Source organism: Amblyraja radiata, chromosome 14, assembly GCF_010909765.2.
Source record: "Amblyraja radiata isolate CabotCenter1 chromosome 14, sAmbRad1.1.pri, whole genome shotgun sequence".
Lineage (NCBI taxonomy): Eukaryota > Metazoa > Chordata > Chondrichthyes > Rajiformes > Rajidae > Amblyraja > Amblyraja radiata.
This window is the reverse complement of record NC_045969.1, coordinates 837,400-858,075: the sequence shown is the minus strand read 5'-3', so window position 1 is coordinate 858,075 and position 20,676 is coordinate 837,400. Positions and strand designations below refer to the sequence as shown.

At 51.5% G+C, this 20,676-nt stretch overlaps 2 protein-coding genes across 7 annotated transcripts in view; one reads left to right on the top strand and one right to left on the bottom strand.

The window, feature by feature from the left end:
* cadm2 (cell adhesion molecule 2) overlaps positions 1 to 20,676 on the bottom strand; it is a 1,169,873-nt gene that overhangs the window by 854,821 nt on the left and 294,376 nt on the right. The window lies entirely within an intron of this gene.
* Positions 1 to 20,676, top strand: part of LOC116980864 (heat shock transcription factor 2 binding protein) — a 161,267-nt gene that overhangs the window by 105,247 nt on the left and 35,344 nt on the right. The window contains exons 4-5 of the mRNA XM_033033480.1: positions 10,631 to 10,756; positions 18,383 to 18,518. Coding sequence (XP_032889371.1) covers positions 10,631 to 10,756; positions 18,383 to 18,518 — 262 coding nt within the window. The remainder of the gene's footprint in view (positions 1 to 10,630; positions 10,757 to 18,382; positions 18,519 to 20,676) is intronic.

Below are 20,676 nucleotides of genomic sequence, written 5' to 3'. Positions count from 1 at the left end.
AGCCTCGAGTCCTGGCAACATCCTTGTCAACTGTCTTGTGGGCCTGAGACAGCACAAGGGTATTAATGGGCAGCTGGACACTGCGGTGCGTGGCCTGAGTTAGTGCCTTGACCACTGTTCCTGGAGAACCTGGTGATCAGACGCCACACACCACAGTCACCGGCCACACACCACACACCACAGTCGCCAGCACACCATTTATCCTTTTAATATCCAATAAACATCCTGATCAATTATCTTCGGTGTCCAGGAAGGTAAGGGTTGTGGTCAGTGGCTGAGCACAGAACAGCACAACAACAGGCCCTTCGGCCCACAATGTCCATGCCAACATGATGCCAGGTTAAACTAATCCCCTCTGCCTGCACGATGTCCGTATCCTTCCATTCCCTACATATCCATGTGCCTGTCTAAAATACCACTATGGTATCTGCCTCCACCACCACCCCTGGCAGCGCGTTCCAGGCACCCACCACCCTCTATATAAATAATGCCCTCTCATGCAGAGTGATACAGTGTGGAAACACTTGTCCACTCTTCACTCCAACTTGCCCACACGACCAACATGTCCCAGCTACACAAGTCCTACTTGCCTGCGTTTGGCCCATATCCCTCTAAACCTGTCCTGGCCGTCTCCTTGAAGCTTTGCCCCTCTCACCCTAAAGCTGTGCCCTCGAATCCTTGCCATTTCCTCCATGTCTGTCCACCGTGTCAATGCCAGTGGACAATGTATTCAACTTCCAGTTTGATATATTTCATTCAACATAGAGGCCATTCATGCCATCGAGTGTGTGTCCACTCTCTCAGCAACCCAATGCCCCACTTTAGGCCCAGTAATCTATTCTTTGCCCCATGGTTATTGACACCAGCTGCCACCTACCTACTCTAGGGGTAGTTTACAATCAGCATTGACTAACACCCCATTCCCCTGCCCTCCAGCTCTGTCGCCAGGTGACCCACCACAGACAACATCACCCTCAGACAGTCCCCCCCAGCTGCCCTCTGTGGCCCTCTACCCCAACAACAATAACCTCCCCACCCCCCACTGCCGTTCACCCTTCACCTCACTGCCCCTTTGGGTCCAGCCTCCTCCACCCTCCTTCACCACTAACACATCCCCAAAGTCTCTACTGTATCACCTGGGCCTCCACTCACTGGAGTTTAGGATGAGGGGAATTTCCTATCGAGGACCAGAGGGCACAGCCTCAGAATAAAAGGACATTCCCTTCGAAAGGAGATGAGGAGGAATTTCTTTAGTCTGCGGGCAGTGAATCAATGGAATTCATTGCCACTTCTTCCTCTTGCGTATGGCGTGCACAGCCTAAAGTTGTAAGACAACTTGTTCTGTTTGATCTTCTGTTTGTGCACGCCAGGTTGTTTGCATTCGTTGAAACAGGGTGGAGCATGTGAAGATTGCAATCTCCCACCCCTCTTTACCAAAGACGGCTCTGGATGCCATCATTGCGTATTTTTAAAGTGGAGATTGATAGATTGTTGATTAGTGTGGGGTTCAGGGGTTATGGGGAGAAGGCAGGAGAATGAGGTTGAGGGGGAAAGATAGAATGGCGGAGTGGACTCGATGGGCCGAATGGCCTAATTCTGTTCCTATCATATGAACTCTGGGAGGATCAGAGTTGGATTCTCATCCTTTAAATGGAAAGGCAGATTGGAGCCATCGCCCTACAAGGATGTTCTGGTCGATCATTGGGCCCATCCAGCAGACAGCACCCTGTGTTGGAGCCCTGGACCTGGGTCCGTGTCTCCCCAGATGCTGCCTGGCCTGTGAGTACCTCCAGCACTCTGTGATGTTTACTTCACCTGGTTATGTTGCTTTAACCCTTTGGCTTGTTCACTCGTTAGAGTCTCGTGCAATTAAAGTACAAAAACTCATTTCCTGATGGGAGTCATTCATTACTTGAGTATTTAGAAATCCATCATGATTTATAAATGATTCCTGAACATTTACAATTTGTCACTTGACTGAAGAGGAGAGGATTGAAACTGCATGTTTTTTTTAAGTTTATCGTTGACTAATTGATGACTCTGACTGTTACTAGTTTTATATCAGTGCTGTGTGGGTGTGAGTTGGTGCAACAGAGCTTTGCTGGGAATGCCACGTAGTTCTCCACTGCGTGTCGTACGCACTTGAATGTGGAATTCTCTGCCTCAGAGGGCGGTGGAGGCCGGTTCTCTGGATGCTTTCAAGAGAGAGCTAGATAGGGCTCTTAAAGATAGCGGAGTCAGGGGATATGGGGAGAAGGCAGGAACGGGATACTGATTGGGGATGATCAGCCATGATCACATTAAAGGGCGGTGCGGCTCGAAGGGCCGAATGGCCTACTCCTGCACCTATTGTCTATTGTATTGAATCTGGCAGGCACCTCCTGTCTTCTGTTAAAAATCCGAAGCCGACATTTGTTGAATTGTGATGTTAGATTTGACAAAACATAAATTTGCCAGGGTTGTCCCTGTGCTGAGATAAGGAGTTGTGGAGGAAATCAGCAGTGGGCACTGGATCATTGTTTGCATTGTGAGATGGAGGGATTGTGGAGGCCCTTCGGCCCTTCCAGTCCGTGCTGACCACCATCCACCCGTTTACTCTTATCATCCACAAATCCCAGTAGCGATATGCCCATCAACTCTCTTCACATAACCCATCAGTTTGATTTCACACAAGGAGGCTGAAAAAGGAAATCAGGAAGGCAAAAAGGGGCCAGGAGATAGCTCTGGCGGGTAGCATTAAGCACAATCCCAAAATATTTTATAAATATATAAGGGGGAAAAGGGTAATGAGAGAGAGAGTGGGACATCTCAGGAATCAAAGCGGTCACCTCTGTGTGGAGTCACAGGAGATGGGCAAGGTTCAAAATGAGTATTTCTTCTCTGTATTTACCGAGGAGAAAGACAGAGGAACTTAGGGGAGACAATGAAGTGTCTTGAGAGCAGTCTGTGTTACCATAGAAGAAGTACTGAAGGTACTCACGTGTATGAAGATAGACAAATCTCCAGGGCCTGATCAGATATATCCAAGAACATTGTGGGAAACTAGAGAGGAATTGCGGGAGCCTTGGTTGAAATTTACGAGCGATCCGATCCTTAAATACAGGAGAGGTGTCGGAAAACTGGAGGATGGCAAATGTTGTGCCTCTATTCAAGAAGGGCTGCAGGGAAAATGCAGGGAACTATAGGCCGGTGAGCTTAACATCTGTAGTTGGAAAGTTACTAGAGTATTCTGGGGGTTAGGTTATACAGGTATTTGGATGGGCAAGGGCTGATTAGAGATAGTCAGCATGGTTTTGTACTTGGGAGGTCATGTCTTACAAATCTGATTGGGTCTTTGGAAGACGTGACCAAAAGGGTTGGTGTGGGCAGAGCTGTAGATGTTGTATACATGGATATCAGTAAGGCATTCGACAAGGTTCTGCATGGTAGCCTGCTCTGGAAGGTTAGATCGCATGGGATCCAAGGAGAGATAGCTGAATGGATAACAAATTGGCTCCATGGAAGGAAGCAGAGGGTGATGGTGGAAGGTTATTTCTTGGACTGGAGGCCTGTGACTAGGTTTCGCAGAGTTCGGTGCTGGGCCCGTTACTGTTTGTCATCTACATCAATGATTTGGGTGAGAACATACAGGGCAAGATTAGCAAGTTTATTGACGATACAAAAGAGAGTGTTTTTGCTGATTGCCGCAGGATCTGGATCGATCGGCCAGGTGGGCTGAGGAATGGTTGATGGATTTAATACAGAGAAGTGTGAGGTGTTGCATTTTGGGACGTCGAACAAGGGAAGGACCGACACAGTGAATAGTAGGCCTCTGGGGAGTGTTGTCGAGCAGAGGGATCTAGGAGTACAGGTGCATGGTTCCTTGAAGGTTGAGTCGCAGGTAGATAAGGTGGTCAAAACGGCTTTTGGCACATTGGCCTTCATCTGTCAGAGTATTGAGTAGAGAAGTTGGGAGGTCATGTTGCAGTTGTATAAGACGTTGGTGAGACCACATTTAGAGTATTGTGTTCAGTTCTGGGCACCATGTTATAGGAAAGATATTGTCAAGCTTGAAATGGTTCAGAAAAGATTTACGAGGATGCTGCCAGGACTAGAGGGTGGAGCTATAGGGAGAGGTTGAGTAGGCTGGGTCTTTATTCCATGGAGAGCAGGTGGATGAGGGGTGATCTTATAGAGGTGTATAAAATCATGAGAGGAATAGATCGGGTAGATGCACGGAGCATTTTACCCAGAGTAGGGGAATCGAGGACCATAGGACATAGGTTCAAGGTGAAGGGGAAAAGATTTAATAGGAATCGGAGGGGTAACTTTTTCACACAAAGGGTGGTGGGTGTGTGGAACGAGCTGCCAGAGGAGGTAGTTGAAGCTGGGACTATCCCAACGTTTAAGAAACAGTTAGACAGGTACATGGATAGGACAGGTTTGGAGGGATATGGACCATGCGGGCAGGTGGGACTAGTGTAGCTGGGACATTGTTGGCCGGTGTGGGCAAGTTGGGCCGAAGGGCCTGTTTCCACACTGTATCACTCTATGACTCTATGTCTCTATCTACAGCTTCCCTGAATAATAATTCTCATTCCTGCTTCCACTTCCTCAGTAGACAATGACTTCCAGGCCAGCGCCATCCGCCACGTCAAATCTTCCTATCATTTGGTCTTTTCCATATGTAGAGGAATCCAGAAATAAAGAGCATAGTGGAAGATGTAATCCATAACCACAGTGTGAGTTACAGACTGATACAGTGTAGAAACAGGACCTTCAACCCAACTTGCCCACACCGGCCAACATGGCCCAGCTACACTAGTCCCACCTGCCTGCGTTTGGTCCATATCCCTCCAAACCTGTCCTATCCATGTACCTGTCTAACTGTCTCTTAAACGTTGGGATAGTCCCCGCCTCAACTACCTCCTCTGGCAGCTTTTTCCATACACCCACCACCCTTGTGTGATTCCGAGTAAATCTTTTCCCTTTCACCTTAAACCTATGTCCTCTGGTCCTCGATTCACCTACTCTAGGGCAAGAGATTCATGAAGTGGTGTAATGCATAAAGAGGGCAGAGTGTAAGCCTTACACTGGTCGGCTCGCTCAGGTGAAGAGTAAGAGACTCGAGGAGCAATTTCTTCACACAGAGGGTGGTGGGTATCTGGAACAAGTGCCAGCGAGAGCAGTGGAGTGGGCAGGAAAGCTTCAGCCACGTATGGGCCAGATGCAGGCATCATCAGTGAGGCTGTATGGGTGGAGCTGAGAAACAAGAAGGGGATGTTCACCTTGTTGGGACTGTACTCTCAGCACCCAAATAGTCAACGTGACTTAGAGGAACAAATATGCCAGGGGATTGCAGGCAGCTGCAAGATTAATAAGGTTGTCGTAGTGGGGGATTTTAACTTTGCCCATATGGACCAGGACAGCTGTAGTCCAAGGGTTCACTCAGGGTGGCATTTATTCAGGACCCGTTCCTCGGGCAGTACGTAGAGGACGTACGTCTGAAGAAGGGTCTCGACCCGAAACATCACCCATTCCTTCTCTCCACAGATGCAGCCTGTTACTCCAGCTTTTTGTGTCTATCTTCAGTTTAAACCAGCATCTGCAGTTCCTTCCTACACATAGGGGACCCTACTGGGCTTGCCCGACTCTAGAGAATAGGACAGAGCAAGTGACAAGTGTCGGTAAAGAGCACTTTAGGCAAAGTGACCATAGATGTAAGGTCATAAGTGGAGGAGAGGCACATTCTATTATCACACAAAATATGCAGAATAGTGAGCCAATGGCCACTGTAACAGTAAACAATAAAGTGATTGAGATGAAAATCCAAACTGGAGCGAAATGCAATATTTTATCTCAGGAACAGTTGAATCATCTAAGGAAGGCAGAGGTGTTACAACCCACCAATGTTATTCTTCCCGGTCAGTGTTGTGAAGCTGCAGCGCCACCTAGGGGATCACCCATACAGGTTGAGATTCTATGTCATCGACCGCAATGTTATCCCACTTCTGACACCATGTGCAAAGTGCTATTGATATAGAGTCATTGTCTATCATAACAGATACTTTAATTAGAATACATACAGAGACCATCGAAATGAGTACTGCAGGCTCGGAGTCACAGGTTGAACTAACTAACATGGCTGCCCGCATTCCACCAGGTGGTATTGTGGAAACATGACATGGATTATGGATTATGGATCATGCCAGCAGCAAAACCAGACACGGATCAAATCAGCAAAACTGTTTGATCTACAACAGGGGTAGAATTAGGCCATTTGGCCCATCACGTTTACTCGGCCCATCAAGTCTATCTCTCCCACCTCACCCCGTTCTCCTGCCTTCTCCCCATAACCTCTGACACCTGTACTAAAGTTCTGTAAGTTGTTTGATAGTTTCACGCTGTCTGTATGAAGCATCAGCTTGGCATCTCAGTTAGTGTACCACAGGAGTAGTGAATGCATGGGGCAGATTCTGGATACACGCTCACCCTGACTCAGGAGGTTCACTGTGTTTGACCGGTGACTATCGCCTGCCTGCATCCCATGAAAGCCTCCTCCATGCTCCTGTGTCCTCTAGACCTGATTATCCTGCAGCTCCCAAGCCCATCGCAAACCTACTGCCACAACACAAGGAACAGCAGACGCTGGGATCTTGAGCACAAGGTGCTGGAGTAAGTGTGGAGTTTTACCCCTGAGTTACTGTCTGTGTCATCTCCCTGCAGCTCGCTCCCCCTCTTCATCTCTGCTCGATTTACAAACTGGACGCATTTCCATTCTCATTACGCAGGCTACAAGGAGTGAGCCTTCAGCTCTGTGAGGAATGGCCAGCCTGCCCTGTGGTTGGTGGCAGTGCGATCTGTGATGCATCCTCCGTTTCTGATATTCTGTGCCCACTAAGTTTCATCGGCAGATGCTTCCTAAACGTTATTTCTAGTATGCGGTGTGTTACCAGTATTCCAATCACTTCACATGTTTGCTGTCAGATGCCGTGACAAAGGTATGGTGTGTGTGGGAGCTGGCCTGTGCTGCTGACTGATTGAGTGGAGCAGGGCCCAGGTTGGATTTGCAGACAACGCTTGCCTTGTGACAGCTCGTCTGACGGCTTTGATATTTGAGCCTTTCCTTATTTGTCTCGGCTGGTTTCTGTGTTTCTCTCTACATCACGGTTTGCTGGGCTCTCTTCTCGCGGTTTGCTACACGCGCTGTGTTTTTGAAGCGATGGAACAGAGAGAGAGAGAGAGAGAGAGGGGAGAAGATGTTATTGACTCATGGAAACAACAGTGTCAGGACAGTCAGCTCCCTCGTCTGCTGCACGCACACATCCATCCAGTCACACAGCACGGAAACAGGCCCTTCAGTCCAACCTGTCCCTGCCCATCCAAACTAGACCCATTCACCCACCTATCACCCATATCTCCAATCATGTACATGACCAAATGTCTTTTAAAGATTCTAATTGAATCTGAAGGTAGACCGAAATGTTGGAGAAACTCAGCGGGTGAGGCAGCATCTATGTACTTGTTTGAACCTGCCTCCTCTACCTCCTCTGTTCCATACACCCACCTGATCCTCAAGTTTCTATTGGATCATTCCCCTCTCACCTTAAACCGATGCTCTGCTAGACTGGCGTGGGGGAGCCACTAGAATGCTTGCACTCTGACACCTCCAGCCCCCACTTCACTCACTTGCAGTCTCTCTCCATTTGGATCGAAGCTTCACTAAAGTGAACGTCATCACGACGCTCCAGTTGCAAGGTTCAAGGTCATCGAGTCGTGAAGCATGGAGACATCCCCATCAAACAGTGACACCCATCCTTACAAACCCCACCTCACACAACGTGGACCAGAGTCACCTATCCATGTTCTCCACAGATGCTGCCTGTCCCGCTGAGTTACTCCAGCAGAGAGTGTCGTTGAGCCCTGGGTACACACAGTGCCCACACACGCACACACACGCACACACACACACACACACACACGGTGACGATACACTAACTGGCAGCTGTCCCGATTCCCTCGACCACCCACTCACATGCCACCACTCGCTGCAGGGTTAAAGGCATTTGCTGAGACCCTCGTTCAGCAACTCTTCCCCAGTATTGGGCAAGAGTGTGTTAAAGCAGTGCTGGAGTAACTCAGCGGGTCAGGCAGCATCTGTGGAGAACATGGATAGGTGACGTTTCACAGAGTGCTGGAGTAACTCAGCGGGTCAGGCAGCATCTGTGGAGAACATGGATAGGTGAGGTTTCACAGAGTGCTGGAGTAACTCAGCGGGTCAGGCAGCATCTGTGGAGAACATGGATAGGTGACAGAAGCTGCTGCCTTCCTGTATGTGGTGCCTTTACAGTGAGGTGCCCGACAATCACCAGTGCCAGATATCGGGTTAGGCATCCAGAGCTGCCCCATGCAGCCATTGTGTGGAGCGTGGGGGAGAGAGCACCCATTTGTGAACACTCTCAGCATGAGGTGACGAGTGCAGCTCGCTGGCTTTGTAGCGACGAGTCTCTGCTCTGACTCTCAGCTGAGTGAGTGGAGCGGCAGACAGGAGCTGAGCTCAGTCAGTAGAAACGCCCGCTGATTGAATCCATCCGTCACACCAGCTAAACGTCACCCCACACCCTGCCCCCATCCATCAGCACGCGTGTAAACCATGGTAACTGAAACAGGCCCTTCGGCCCATCGCACACATGCTGACACATATACACTGATGTGACCATGTCCTTCTGTGCCTTGCCTGTGTGTGTCTGTCAAAGTGTCTCTTAAACCATGATTGTACCTGACCCCCCACCCCCTCTAGAAATACCCCACCCCCTCTGGCAATACCCCACCCCCTCTGGCAATACCCCACCCCCTCTGGCAATACCCCACCCCCTCTGGCAATACCCCCATCCCCCTGCAATACCCCACCCCCTCTGGCAATACCCCACCCCCCCTGGCAATACCCCACCCCCTCTGGCAATACCCCCCTGGCAATACCCCGCCCCCTCTGGCAATACCCCGCCCCCTCTGGCAATACCCCACCCCCTCTGGCAATACCCCACCCCCTCTGGCAATGCCCCACCCCCCTCTGGCAATACCCCCATCCCCCTGCAATGCCCCACCCCCTCTGGCAATACCCCACCCCCTCTGGCAATGCCCCACCCCCTCTGGCAATACCCCCCCGCCCTGGCAATGCCCCCACTCCCCCTGCAATGCCCCCACTCCCTCTGGCAGTGTCATAAGGGACAGGAGTAGAATTAGGCCATTTGGCACATCAAGTTTACTCTGCCATTCAATCAGAGCTGATCTATCTTCCCTCCTAACCCCATTCTCCTGGCTTCTCCCCATAACCCCTGAAACCCGTACTAATCAAGAATATATCTATTTCTGCCTTAAAAGTATCCATTGACTTGGCCTCCACAGCCGTCTGTGGCAATGAATTCCACAGATTCACCGCCGGTGAGGGTGGGTGGGTGAGCATGGTGCAGTGGAGGGGTAGCAGGGTTCCTCTGCCTGCTAGCACAGACTCAAAGGGCTGAATGGCCTCCATCCCCCTCCTGTGATGAGGCCTAATCAGAGCTGTGGATTACGGAACGTAACTTGTGTGTGTGTGTGTCTGTGTGTGCGTGTGTGTGTGCGTGTGTGTGTGTGTGTGTGTGTGCGTGTGTGTGTGTGTGTGTGCGTGTGTGTGTGTGTGCGTGTGTGTGTGTGTGTGTGTGTGTGTGTGTGTGTGTGTGCGTCTGTGTGCATGAGTATTTCTGTGTATGTGTGTGTGTGTGCATCTATGTGTGTGTGTGTGCGTCTGTATGTGTGTGCGTGTGTGTGCGCATGAGTATTTCTGTGTCTATGTGTGTGTCTCCTGAGATGTATGTACAGATGTCTCACACGTTGATGTGAGACTTGCTGTCAGTGAGTTTAACAGGCTGTCAACGCGGTTATTTCAAGCTGGCGGGAGAGGGATTTGATACGAATGGAGCTGGCATTTATTCAACAATATTACACTGTGAATTATTGCCTCTAATTCCTGCAGAATGCAATTTCCACATGCCCCCCCCCCCCCCCCCACCCAGCACAGGCCGTGATGGTCAGCTGGCAGTGCCCCATCCTGTGTGTCCTGGGTCCTGGTGCCCACTAGTTCACCTGTTGGGTGGGTGAGTGCGTGGGTAGTTTCGGTGGGTCGGTGGGTGTGTGTGTGTATGTGTGGGTGTGTGTGCATGCGGGTGTGTGTGTGTGTGTGCGGGTGTATGTGTGTGTGTATGTGTGTGTGTGCGGGTGTGTGTGCGTGTGTGTGTGGTTTGGGTGGGTGGTTTGGGTGTGTGTGTGTGTGCGTGCGTGTGTACGTGCGTGTGCGTACGTGTGTGTGGGTGTGTGCACGTGTGCGCGTGCGTGCGTGTGTGTGTGCGGGTGTGCGGGTGTGTGTGTGTGCGTGTGCGTGTGCGTGTGTGTGTGTGTGTGCATGTGCGTGCGTGTGCGTGCGTGCGTGTGCGCGTGTGCGTGTGTGTGTGCGTGTGTACGTGTGCGTGTGTGTGTGCGTGTGTGTGCGCGTGTGTGTGCGCGTGTGTGTGCGTGCGTGTGTGCGTGCGTGTGTGCGTGTGCGCATGTGTGTGTGTGTGCGTGTGCGTGTGTGTGCCAATGTAGCCAGTTGTAACGACGTATGTTTCCTCTGCAGGTGGCGATTGAGGACCGGAGTGGGCAGCGCCTGTACCGCATCTCTCCCTGGGCCCACTACGTGACCCGCGATGAAACATCTCCAGCCTATGACTGGGTGCACTGGGACCCACCCCAGCGATACGTGGTACGTCTGCTCATTACACTCATTACAGTCATGCAGCAAGCAAGCCATTCGGCCCTTTCTAACCCTCAGACTAACTATGCACAATTCCTTATCCTTATCCAATTCCTGTCTCTCCATCTCTGGCCTTGGTCCAACAATCTGCCTCTCCCCCCCCCACTGTTCATCTACTATTGGTCATGATCTATTGGCCATGATCTGTCTTGCCCCCCCTCTCCCATCTTTCGCACTCGCCTTTTAATGTTTGAGGAAGAGTCTCGACCCGAAACGTCACCCATTCCTTCTCTCCAGAGATGCTGCCCACCCCGTTGAGTTACTCCAGCATTTACTCCAGGATTGGAGAGGCAGGGGTGTGATGCAGGGAATGGGACTTGTAGACAGGCACCCAGTCACAGGGTGAACGTCCTCAGTTTCCCACATTAACTGAATTTACTTCTGTTTCTCGCTCTGCAGACCATTCCTTCTCCTATTTATCTGGCAAGTTTTGCATTTCTTTCTGAAGGCAAATGCATTGTTCCCACTGTGAGCCCTCTACTCTCTCTATCTCTCTCTCTCTCCCTCTCTGCTGTGCCTTGCACAAACCTGCAGATGCCTTGCAGGCAGCTTTGTTTCTTGCCCCTCTGCCACAGGAGGTCGTTGAGGCAGGGACAGTTAGACAGGTACATGGATCGGACAGGTTTGGAGGGATATGGACCAAGCGCAGGCAGGTGGGACTAGTGTAGCTGGGACATGTTGGTTGGTGGTGGGCAAGTCTCACTCGATGACTCTATGTCTGGTTTCTTGCCGATCTGCTGTTATGTTCTGCATCATCTGCTCAGGTCTACGGCGCTCCAATCCTCAAGTCTGATGCTCATTCTACCAACTATACAAGCCACTTCACTGGGCTGAAGGCTGGGGTTAATTTCTTCTGACAGGCACGGAGAATCATTTTTCTTGGGTTCTTGTGCCTTAAAGAATTATATTTCTCCAACAACTTATGTATTATTCCCTTAAATGCAGCATCTTCTCAGCCTGTCTCCTAATCAGTCACAGCCAGTGCTCGGAGATGTAGCTTCACATTGATCTAGATCACTTTCAAACTCAGTTGGAGATGCTGAGATATCGTGCTCCCTCTCCTCCAGGCAGCAAGAGCAGCATTCAACATCAGATGCACCTTACATTCACAACAGGGCTCTTGGCCCATGGGGAGTGTACTAGCCCCTACCCACTTTGTCTACTCCACTGCAAATACGCTCCATAGATGCTGCTGCGCCCGCTGAGATTCTCCAGCATTTTTGTCTACCCTGCCCACCATAGCTAAGGAGGACTATAGAATGTACAGAGATCTGATCCATGGCCACTGTGGTGAGGCAGGGCCGTGTGGAGTGTAGTGAGAGCCTGGAGTGGGTGGGAGCCCGGTGTAGGTGAGGTCAGGGTCACCAGGGGTGTGGGCGGGGTCAGGAGTCACCAGGGGGTGTAGGTGAGGTCAGGGTCACCAGGGGGTGTGGGTGGGGTCAGGGGTCACCAGCTCACTCACAGCCACTGTCGGCCGCACCGTGTCAGTGTCCGGCGCTCTCATTGGTCTCGAGGCCACCACGTGGGAGGGGCCGACGGGGGAAGGGCGGGGTGTTGGTGGATTGGGGGAAGGGAAGCTCAGCATCCAGTGGGAAGAGTCTGTTGTGAATCTGTTTGAGAGGTTGAGGGGGGGGGGGGGGGGTGCAGGCATCTGTGATGGCGGTGCATTGTTGCAGCTGTTTGTGTCGTTTATTGTCACGTGTACTGAGGTACAGTGAAAAGCTTTTGTTGTGTGATGTCCAGTCAGCAGAAGGACATGATTACAATCGAGCCGTCCACACTGTATGGCTGTCCCTTACACAGCCCCTCTGCCTCCTGCTTCAAGAACTCACCAATCAGTCACGCACACACACACACACAAACGCACACACACACACAAACGCACACACACACACACACACACACACACGCGCACACACACACACACACACACACACACACACACACGCGCACACACACACACACGCACACACACACACACACGCACACGCACACACACGCGCACACGCACACACACACGCACACGCACACACACACACGCGCACACACTCAGTTTGAGTGATCTGGTCACTCCGTCTTTGAGCCATGAGGCGGGGGTGAGGCAGGGATGGGGGGGTGAGGGGGGGAATGAGTGAGGGGGGGGTGAGGGGGGGGGAATGAGTGAGGCGGGGACCCACTGAGTATGGAGAGGGCTCACATGACCTTGTGCTTGCCAGCACGTGACCAGATCTCTCGCCCACCGTGGTAACGGCACTAATGGCTAACCTCCTGTTTGACCGTAACACAGAGAAATGGAAGTCGTTGGGTAACCATGACAATGGAATATTTCCCGATAATTTAGCAAAGGCAATTTCTTTCCCATTTTTCACTTGGCAAGTGATCACCTCAATATGCTGAATTACTTTGGCCCAACCCAACGTGTGACTCGCAGCAGCTCCATGTTGGAGACAGACACAGAGTGCTGGAGTAACGCAGCGGGGCGGGACGGGACCGGCAGCATCTGTGGAGAGAAGGAATGGGTGATGTTTCTGGTTGAGACCATTCTTCAGACTGGCAGAGTGCTGGACATTGATGGGCAGTGATGGGCAATGCTGGGCATTGATGGGCAGTGATGGACTGGACATTGATGGGCAGTGATGGACATTGATGGACATTGCTGCAGTAGTGTGCAACGCTGAGATGGACGGGCGTAGCCAGGAGAAGCCTCCACGCACCTCCTGCCTCCACTGGAAGAGGGTGGGGGGTTGTGGTCCAGCTGGTGTCCACACCTGGGGCTGGTCACTGACTCTAGGCACTCGCCCACAGGGTGAGGTTCAGGCGGTGATGAGCAGGGGGAGTGTGAGGGCAGAATCAGACAGGCGCTGTGTGAATTGTCAGCAGCTAGTGTGGATCCTCATGTCCACCCTCAGCTTCACTGAAAACAAACCAGAGCTGTTCATCCGTTACTTTTCTCATCTCCTATCATTCTTGTCAATCATTTTTAATCCTCTTCTGCATCATTATCCCTTTTATATGACCAGGAGAACTCTGATGGAGATGTAATCCTGTCCTTCACTGGTGGCTTGTGCCCTCTCCCTGCCCGCTCTCCCCGTGTACACCCACTCCCCACTGGTGGCGTGTGCCCTCTCCTTGTCTCCAGTCACAATGTGTGTGAGTGTGGTGACTGTCCCAGACTGTCCCCGCCCCGTGTGTCCCCGTGTGTCCCCGCCCCGTGTGTCCCCGTGTGTCCCCGCCCAGTGTGTCCCCGTGTGTCCCCGCCCCGTGTGTCCCCGTGTGTCCCCACCCCGTGTGTCCCCGTGTGTCCCCCCCCCCCCCCCGTGTGTCCCCGTGTGCCCCCACCCCCCCCCGTGTGTCCCCGTGTGTCCCCACCCCCCCCGTGTGTCCCCACCCCGTGTGTCCCCGTGTGTCCCCACCCCCCCCCGTGTGTCCCCACCCCGTGTGTCCCCGTGTGTCCCCACCCCGTGTGTCCCCATGTGTCCCCACCCCCCCCCGTGTGTCCCCGTGTGTCCACCAGGGTGCGGGGATGAAGCCACATCTGTATTCTCATCAAAAGCCACAGTGTCACAGCAGCAGAGACCCGACTTTGATGCTGACCTCAGATGCTGTCTGTGTGGAGTTTGCACGCTCTCCCTGCGACCGCGTGGGTCTCCCTTGTTATTTCCTGCATCCTTGGTCCAAGGCTCACTGGGTCTCTGCAGACAGACACGGCCCCTTAGTCAATCTCTCCTGATCTGTTCCTGGGATGAACGAGTCTACAGCATGGACACAGGCCCTTCGGCCCAACCTGCCCACACTGACCACCCTGCCCACACTGACCACCCTGCCCACACAGTACTGGACACAGGGGCACAGTACTGGACACAGGGGCCACAGTACTGGACACAGGGGCCACAGTACTGGACACAGGGGCCACAGTACTGGACACAGGGGCCACAGTACTGGACACAGGGGCCACAGTACTGGACAGGGGCCACAGTACTGGACACAGGGGCCACAGTACTGGACACAGGGGCCACACTAAATCACACTAACACCGCAATGATTCCCAGCATCAGTTGTGTCGTGTCTGAACAACACTGCCACCTGGTGGTGACGTGCGAGCAGCATTGAGCGGCCATGGAACATCGCAGTAGAGCAGTGCCAGGCTCTGTCCTCAACCACCCTCGCACTATCCTTGACCAGACTTTGCTGGCTTTACCTTGCACTAAACATTATTCCCTTATCATGTATCCTTACACTGTAAATGACTCGATTGTAATCAGATATTGTCTTTCTGCTGACTGGTTAGCACGCAACAAAAGCTTTTCACTGTACCTCAGTACACGTGACAATAAACTGAACTCAACTGGAAACTACCCAACCTCTCTGCCCGCGAGCAGCCTTGGCACTGTCCAACCTCCCCCTCACCCCTGACAGCCAAGTTTGTCAAAGAGCTTCGAGCCGAAACGTTTCAGGCTGGTCCTCCTTGAAGGCAGTCGAGGCAGGTTTAATGTTTCATTATGTGAAGCATCTTTATCTCCACCTCATCATTAATCAACCCCTCAGCCTCTCGTGCCCAGGGTAAAGTGTTGTCTTCCTCGAGTCAGGGTCACACAGGCCCTTCGGCCCACCTCACCATGCCAACCAAGATGCCCCATGGTGAAACGGTGGCGCAGCGGGTAGAGCTGCTGCCTCACAGCGCCAGAGACGCGGGTTCCATCCTGACCTCGGGTGCTGTCTGTGTGGGGTTTGCACGTTCTCCCTGTGACCGCGTGGGTTTTCTCCGGGTGCTCCAGTTTCCTCCCACATCCCAAAGACGTGTGGGTTTGTAGGTTAATCGGCCCCTCTGTAAAATGCCCCCCTAGTGTGTAGGGTGGATGCGAAAGTGGGATAACATAGAACCAGTGAGTGGGTGATCCATGGTCGGCGTGGACTCGGTGGGCTGAAGGGCCTGCTCCTGCTGTGCCTCTAATCTAAACTAAAACATCTGAGTTAGTCCCATTTACCCACGATTGGACCATATCCTCATATCCACAGGAAAGATTCGTCTACAGTGAAATATAAACTCATTTGTCATCCAACACTGGCTGACCACTGGCTACCTGGAGCTGGTTGACCACTGGCTACCTGGAGCTGGTTGCTCTGGCCACTGGCTAGCTGGAGCTGGTTGACCACTGGCTAGCTGGAGCTGGTTGACCACTGGCCAGCTGGAGCTGGTTGCTCTGGTCACTGGCTAGCTGGAGCTGGTTGACCACTGGCTAGCTGGGGCTGGTTGACCACTGGCTAGCTGGGGCTGGTTGATCGCTGGCTGGAGCTGGTTGCTCTGGCCACTGGCTAGCTGGAGCTGGTTGACCACTGGCTAGCTGGAGCTGGTTGACCACTGGCCAGCTGGAGCTGGTTGCTCTGGCTACTGGCTAGCTGGAGCTGGTTGACCACTGACTAGCTGGGGCTGGTTGACCACTGGCTAGCTGGAGCTGGTCGCTCTGGCCACTGGCTAGCGGGGGGTTAGCTGCCCACTGGCCAACTGGTGGGTGGCATGGACTGGGTTGTCTGCAGCCACTGTCTGCAGGGCTAGTTCTTGGTGCAGCAGGTCATGGAGAGGTTGCTGTGACTTCCAGTCCGTTCCCTTGTGAATATTTATCCAATTTGCTTTCACGTGCCGTTGTGGAACAGTTTCCACATCCACAGCGTTCCAGATCACAGCGTGACGCCAACATACACTTTGCCTTCACAGTTAGAGTCACTAGAGGTGTGATCACAGTCATCGAGCTCGGCAAAGGCCCAATAGAGGCAGGTGATGCTCAGTGTGCACGGGCTGAGGGACAGGTGGGGAGAGGCAGGGAGGTGAGTGGAGGCACGGGGGGACCAACAGGGGGCAACGGTTAGATCTACAGGTGGGAGCAACAGTCTGAAGAAGGGTGTCGACCCGAAACATCACCCATTCCTTCTCTCCAGAGATGCTGCCTGTCCCGCTGAGTTACTCCAGCATTTTGTGTCCTGATTGTGGATGATCAGCCATGAACACATTTAATGGCGATGCTGGCTCGAAGGGCCGAATGGCCTACTCCTGCACCTATTGTCTATTGTGTCTACCAGGTGAGGGCAACAGGTGGGGTGAGCTGAGGTGGTTCCCTCCTGAAAGCACCATCATTGAAGGTCGGAGGGAACTGAGCCTGTGAATAAGGGCAGATGAGATTGTCCAGGTGTCCAGGTACACACCGTGGTGTCCAGGTACACACCGTGGTGGAGTGTGAACACACAAGGTGTAGTCGAGCTGGGAGATGTCAGCACCTTTAGAAGCCAAGTTGCACTGTGTTTGTCGTTGATCCAGACCCGTTGAGACATGACACGTTACTGCTGGGTCGCTACACACAGACCCACGGTCATCAGTGATAGGAACCAAATTTGGCCATTCGGCCCATCAAGTCTACTCCGCCATTCAATCATGGCTGATCTACCCCTCCCTCCTAACCCCATTCTCCTGCCTTCTCCCCACAACCCCTGACACCCGCACTAATCAAGAATCTATCTATCTCTGCCTTAAAAATATCCACTGACTTGGCCTCCACAGCCGTCTGTGGCAATGAGCTCCACAGATTCACCACCTCTGGCTAAAGAAATTCCTCCTCATCTCCTTTCTAAAGGTACATAATTTAATTCTGAGGCTGTGCCCTCTGGTCCTAGACTCTCCCACCAGTGGAAACATCCTCTCCACATCCACTCTATCCAAGCCTTTCACTATTCTGTATGTTTCAATGAGGTCCCCCCTCATTCTTCTAAACTCCAGCGAGTACAGGCCCAGTGCTGACAAACGCTTATCATAGGTTAACCCACTCATTCCTGGGATTATTCTTGTCCACGTGTGTGTGTGTGCGTGCGTGTACATGTGCGTGTGTACAAGTGTATGCATGTATGTGTGTGTGTGCATGTGTGTACGTGTGTGCAAATGTGTACTTGTGTGCGTGTGCATGTGAATGCGTGTACATGTGTGGGTGTATGCCTTACGTGTGTGTGTGTACTTATACATGTGTGTGCGTGTACATGTGTGTATGCGTTTACGTGTGTGTATGCGTATACGTGTGTGCGTGTACATGTGTGTACGGGTACGTGTGTGTGCGTGTACATGTGTGCGTGTGTATGCATGTACTTGCGTGTGTGCTTGTACATGTGTACGTGTGTGTATGCGTGTACGTGTGTGTATGCGTGTACGTGTGTGTATGCATGTACGTGTGTGCATGTACAGTCTCACGCGGACAGGGTTAAACTGCACCCCAGTCGCATGTGGGCACCCGCTGTGCGTGGCGTTCAGGGTGAGCCGTGCATCTTCACCAGGAGGATGTGTGTCGGGGTGAATCATGGACCCAGGCAGGGAGACAGGGCCGAGAGAGTCACAGACCAGCCTCCACACAGAGCTCCAGTGTGGAAAGTTCCGGCAAAACTTCACCGGTCCCTGCTCCAACCGCAGAGCTGGAGACTGGGGTACAGTTTAACCCTCTCTACACCTCATGAGACTGGGGTACAGTTTAACCCTCTTGTGCCCCAGGGATCTACAGTGTCGGTGTGGACTGACTGAGGTAGTGCTTCATGTGTTCACAGCGCAAGTATCCACACCCACCGAAACCGCGGAGTTTGAGAATCTACGAGGCTCACATCGGCATCGCCTCTCCTGAAGGGAAAGTAGCCACGTACAAGAACTTCACCGACAACATGCTGGGCAGGATCAAGAACCTGGGTGAGAGACTAGAGACGCCGTTCACCACCCCCACCTCTCTTTGTGTCTGTCTTCTGTGTTAACCAGCGTCTGCAGTTCCTTCCCACACACGTGTGATGTGTCAGTAACCAGGCGTGTGTGACCATCACGCGTGACGGGGCCGTTTCGCATGTGTTAGGAAACCAGACAGGCGGGGCGTGATCCACCCTGTCGAAAGCCTTCTCCTGGTCGAGGGAGAGAAGGGCAGTTGGTACACCTGAGCCAGGTAGACCAGGTCCTGGACCAGATGGTTGTTGTCCTGGATGTCCTAGTGTATATTATAGTCACCTGTACAGTGTATATTATAGTCACCTGTATAGTGTATATTATAGTCACCTGTATAGTGTGTATTATAGTCACCTGTATAGTGTGTATTATAGTCACCTGTATAGTGTGTATTATAGTCACCTGTATAGTGTGTATTATAGTCACCTGTATAGTGTGTATTATAGTCACCTGTATAGTGTGTATTATAGTCACCTGTACAGTGTATATTATAGTCACCTGTACAGTGTATATTATAGTCACCTGTATAGTGTGTATTATAGTCACCTGTATAGTGTGTATTATAGTCACCTGTACAGTGTATATTATAGTCACCTGTACAGTGTATATTATAGTCACCTGTATAGTGTGTATTATAGTCACCTGTATAGTGTGTATTATAGTCACCTGTATAGTGTGTATTATAGTCACCTGTATAGTGTGTATTATAGTCACCTGTACAGTGTATATTATAGTCACCTGTACAGTGTGTATTATAGTCACCTGTATAGTGTGTATTATAGTCACCTGTACAGTGTGTATTATAGTCACCTGCAAGAGCGGAACTCGCTATCAAAACATGGAGGGGATGGGGGACACAATGTTTTGCCGGCCACGCACGCATGCGCACACTCACACACACGCGAGGCTTTGTAGGCTCAATCCAGCGCTAAAAGTGGAGATTTTAAAATCGGGATCACAAAAACTTGGGGGGGATGTCCCCCACCTCTCAAAACATGGGGGGGATGTGTCCCCTGTGACACCCCCCCCCCCCCCCCAATATATTTGTTGGCCTGTTATCCAGGTAGACAAGTAAATCTAGCCTTACACAAGTACAACTGGTAGTGCAAAGACAAAGGTACCAGAGTGCAGAATACAGCGTTACTGCAGAATGACGTTGCAGTTTCAGAGAAAAGGTGCAAGAGGCACAATGAGGTAGATGGGAAGATCGTGACTGGATCGGGGTCACTGGTTAATAGGGGCAGTTAGACAGCAGGAAGATGGAGAGGTGGGGCAGGGAGTCAGACACAGTGGAGTGTACACAGTGAGCTAATGTTGCGTGTACAGGGCGGGCTGGTGGGATGGGTAGAATGCCGCCTTGTGCAAGTTTTATGAGCTGTAGTACGGAGGCTGCGTAGTTTTGGGCCGTTCACGATGTTTAATTTGCACGTGTCTGTGCGTGCGGCGATATTTAATTGTTGTGCATCTGGACAATGGGTGGATTTAGTTTGAAGTGAAGGTGAAACATATGGCTTAGCATAATGAAGTTGCTGATTATTCAGACTCTCGCACTCATCTTCATACCTTCCCTGAGATCACATCACGCTGATAGATTGCTTGGCAACTGCATAAAAGATTTTTATGAATAGATTTGTTGGCTTAGAATAAAAAACACTGTCGTTTGCAGATCAATTACCGCAGTTTTAAATTGACGATAAAACCTGTTTTGATCAAAGCAAAATGCATGGAATTTGTTTTAAATTCATCGAGTTATTGGATCAAGGAAATATTTTAGTCTTAATTGCCATTTGAGTGTTGCTATTGTTTTCTCCTTTATTATGTAAATAGGGAATGCAGCGAGTTTCTCACGGTGCTTCACTCTCTCCCCGCCCCACTCATAGAAACATAGAAACATAGAAAATAGGTGCAGGAGTAGGCCATTCGGCCCTTCGAGCCATTCAATATGATCATGGCGGTGTGTACGTGTGTGTACATGTGTGTGTGTGTGTACATGTGTGTGTGTGTGTACATGTGTGTGTGTGTGTGGGTGTGTACAGGTGTGTGTGTGTACATGTGTGTGTGTGTGTGTACACGTGTGCGTGTGTGTGTGTGTGTGCACATGTGTGTGCACGTGTGTGTGTGTGTGTGTGTGTGT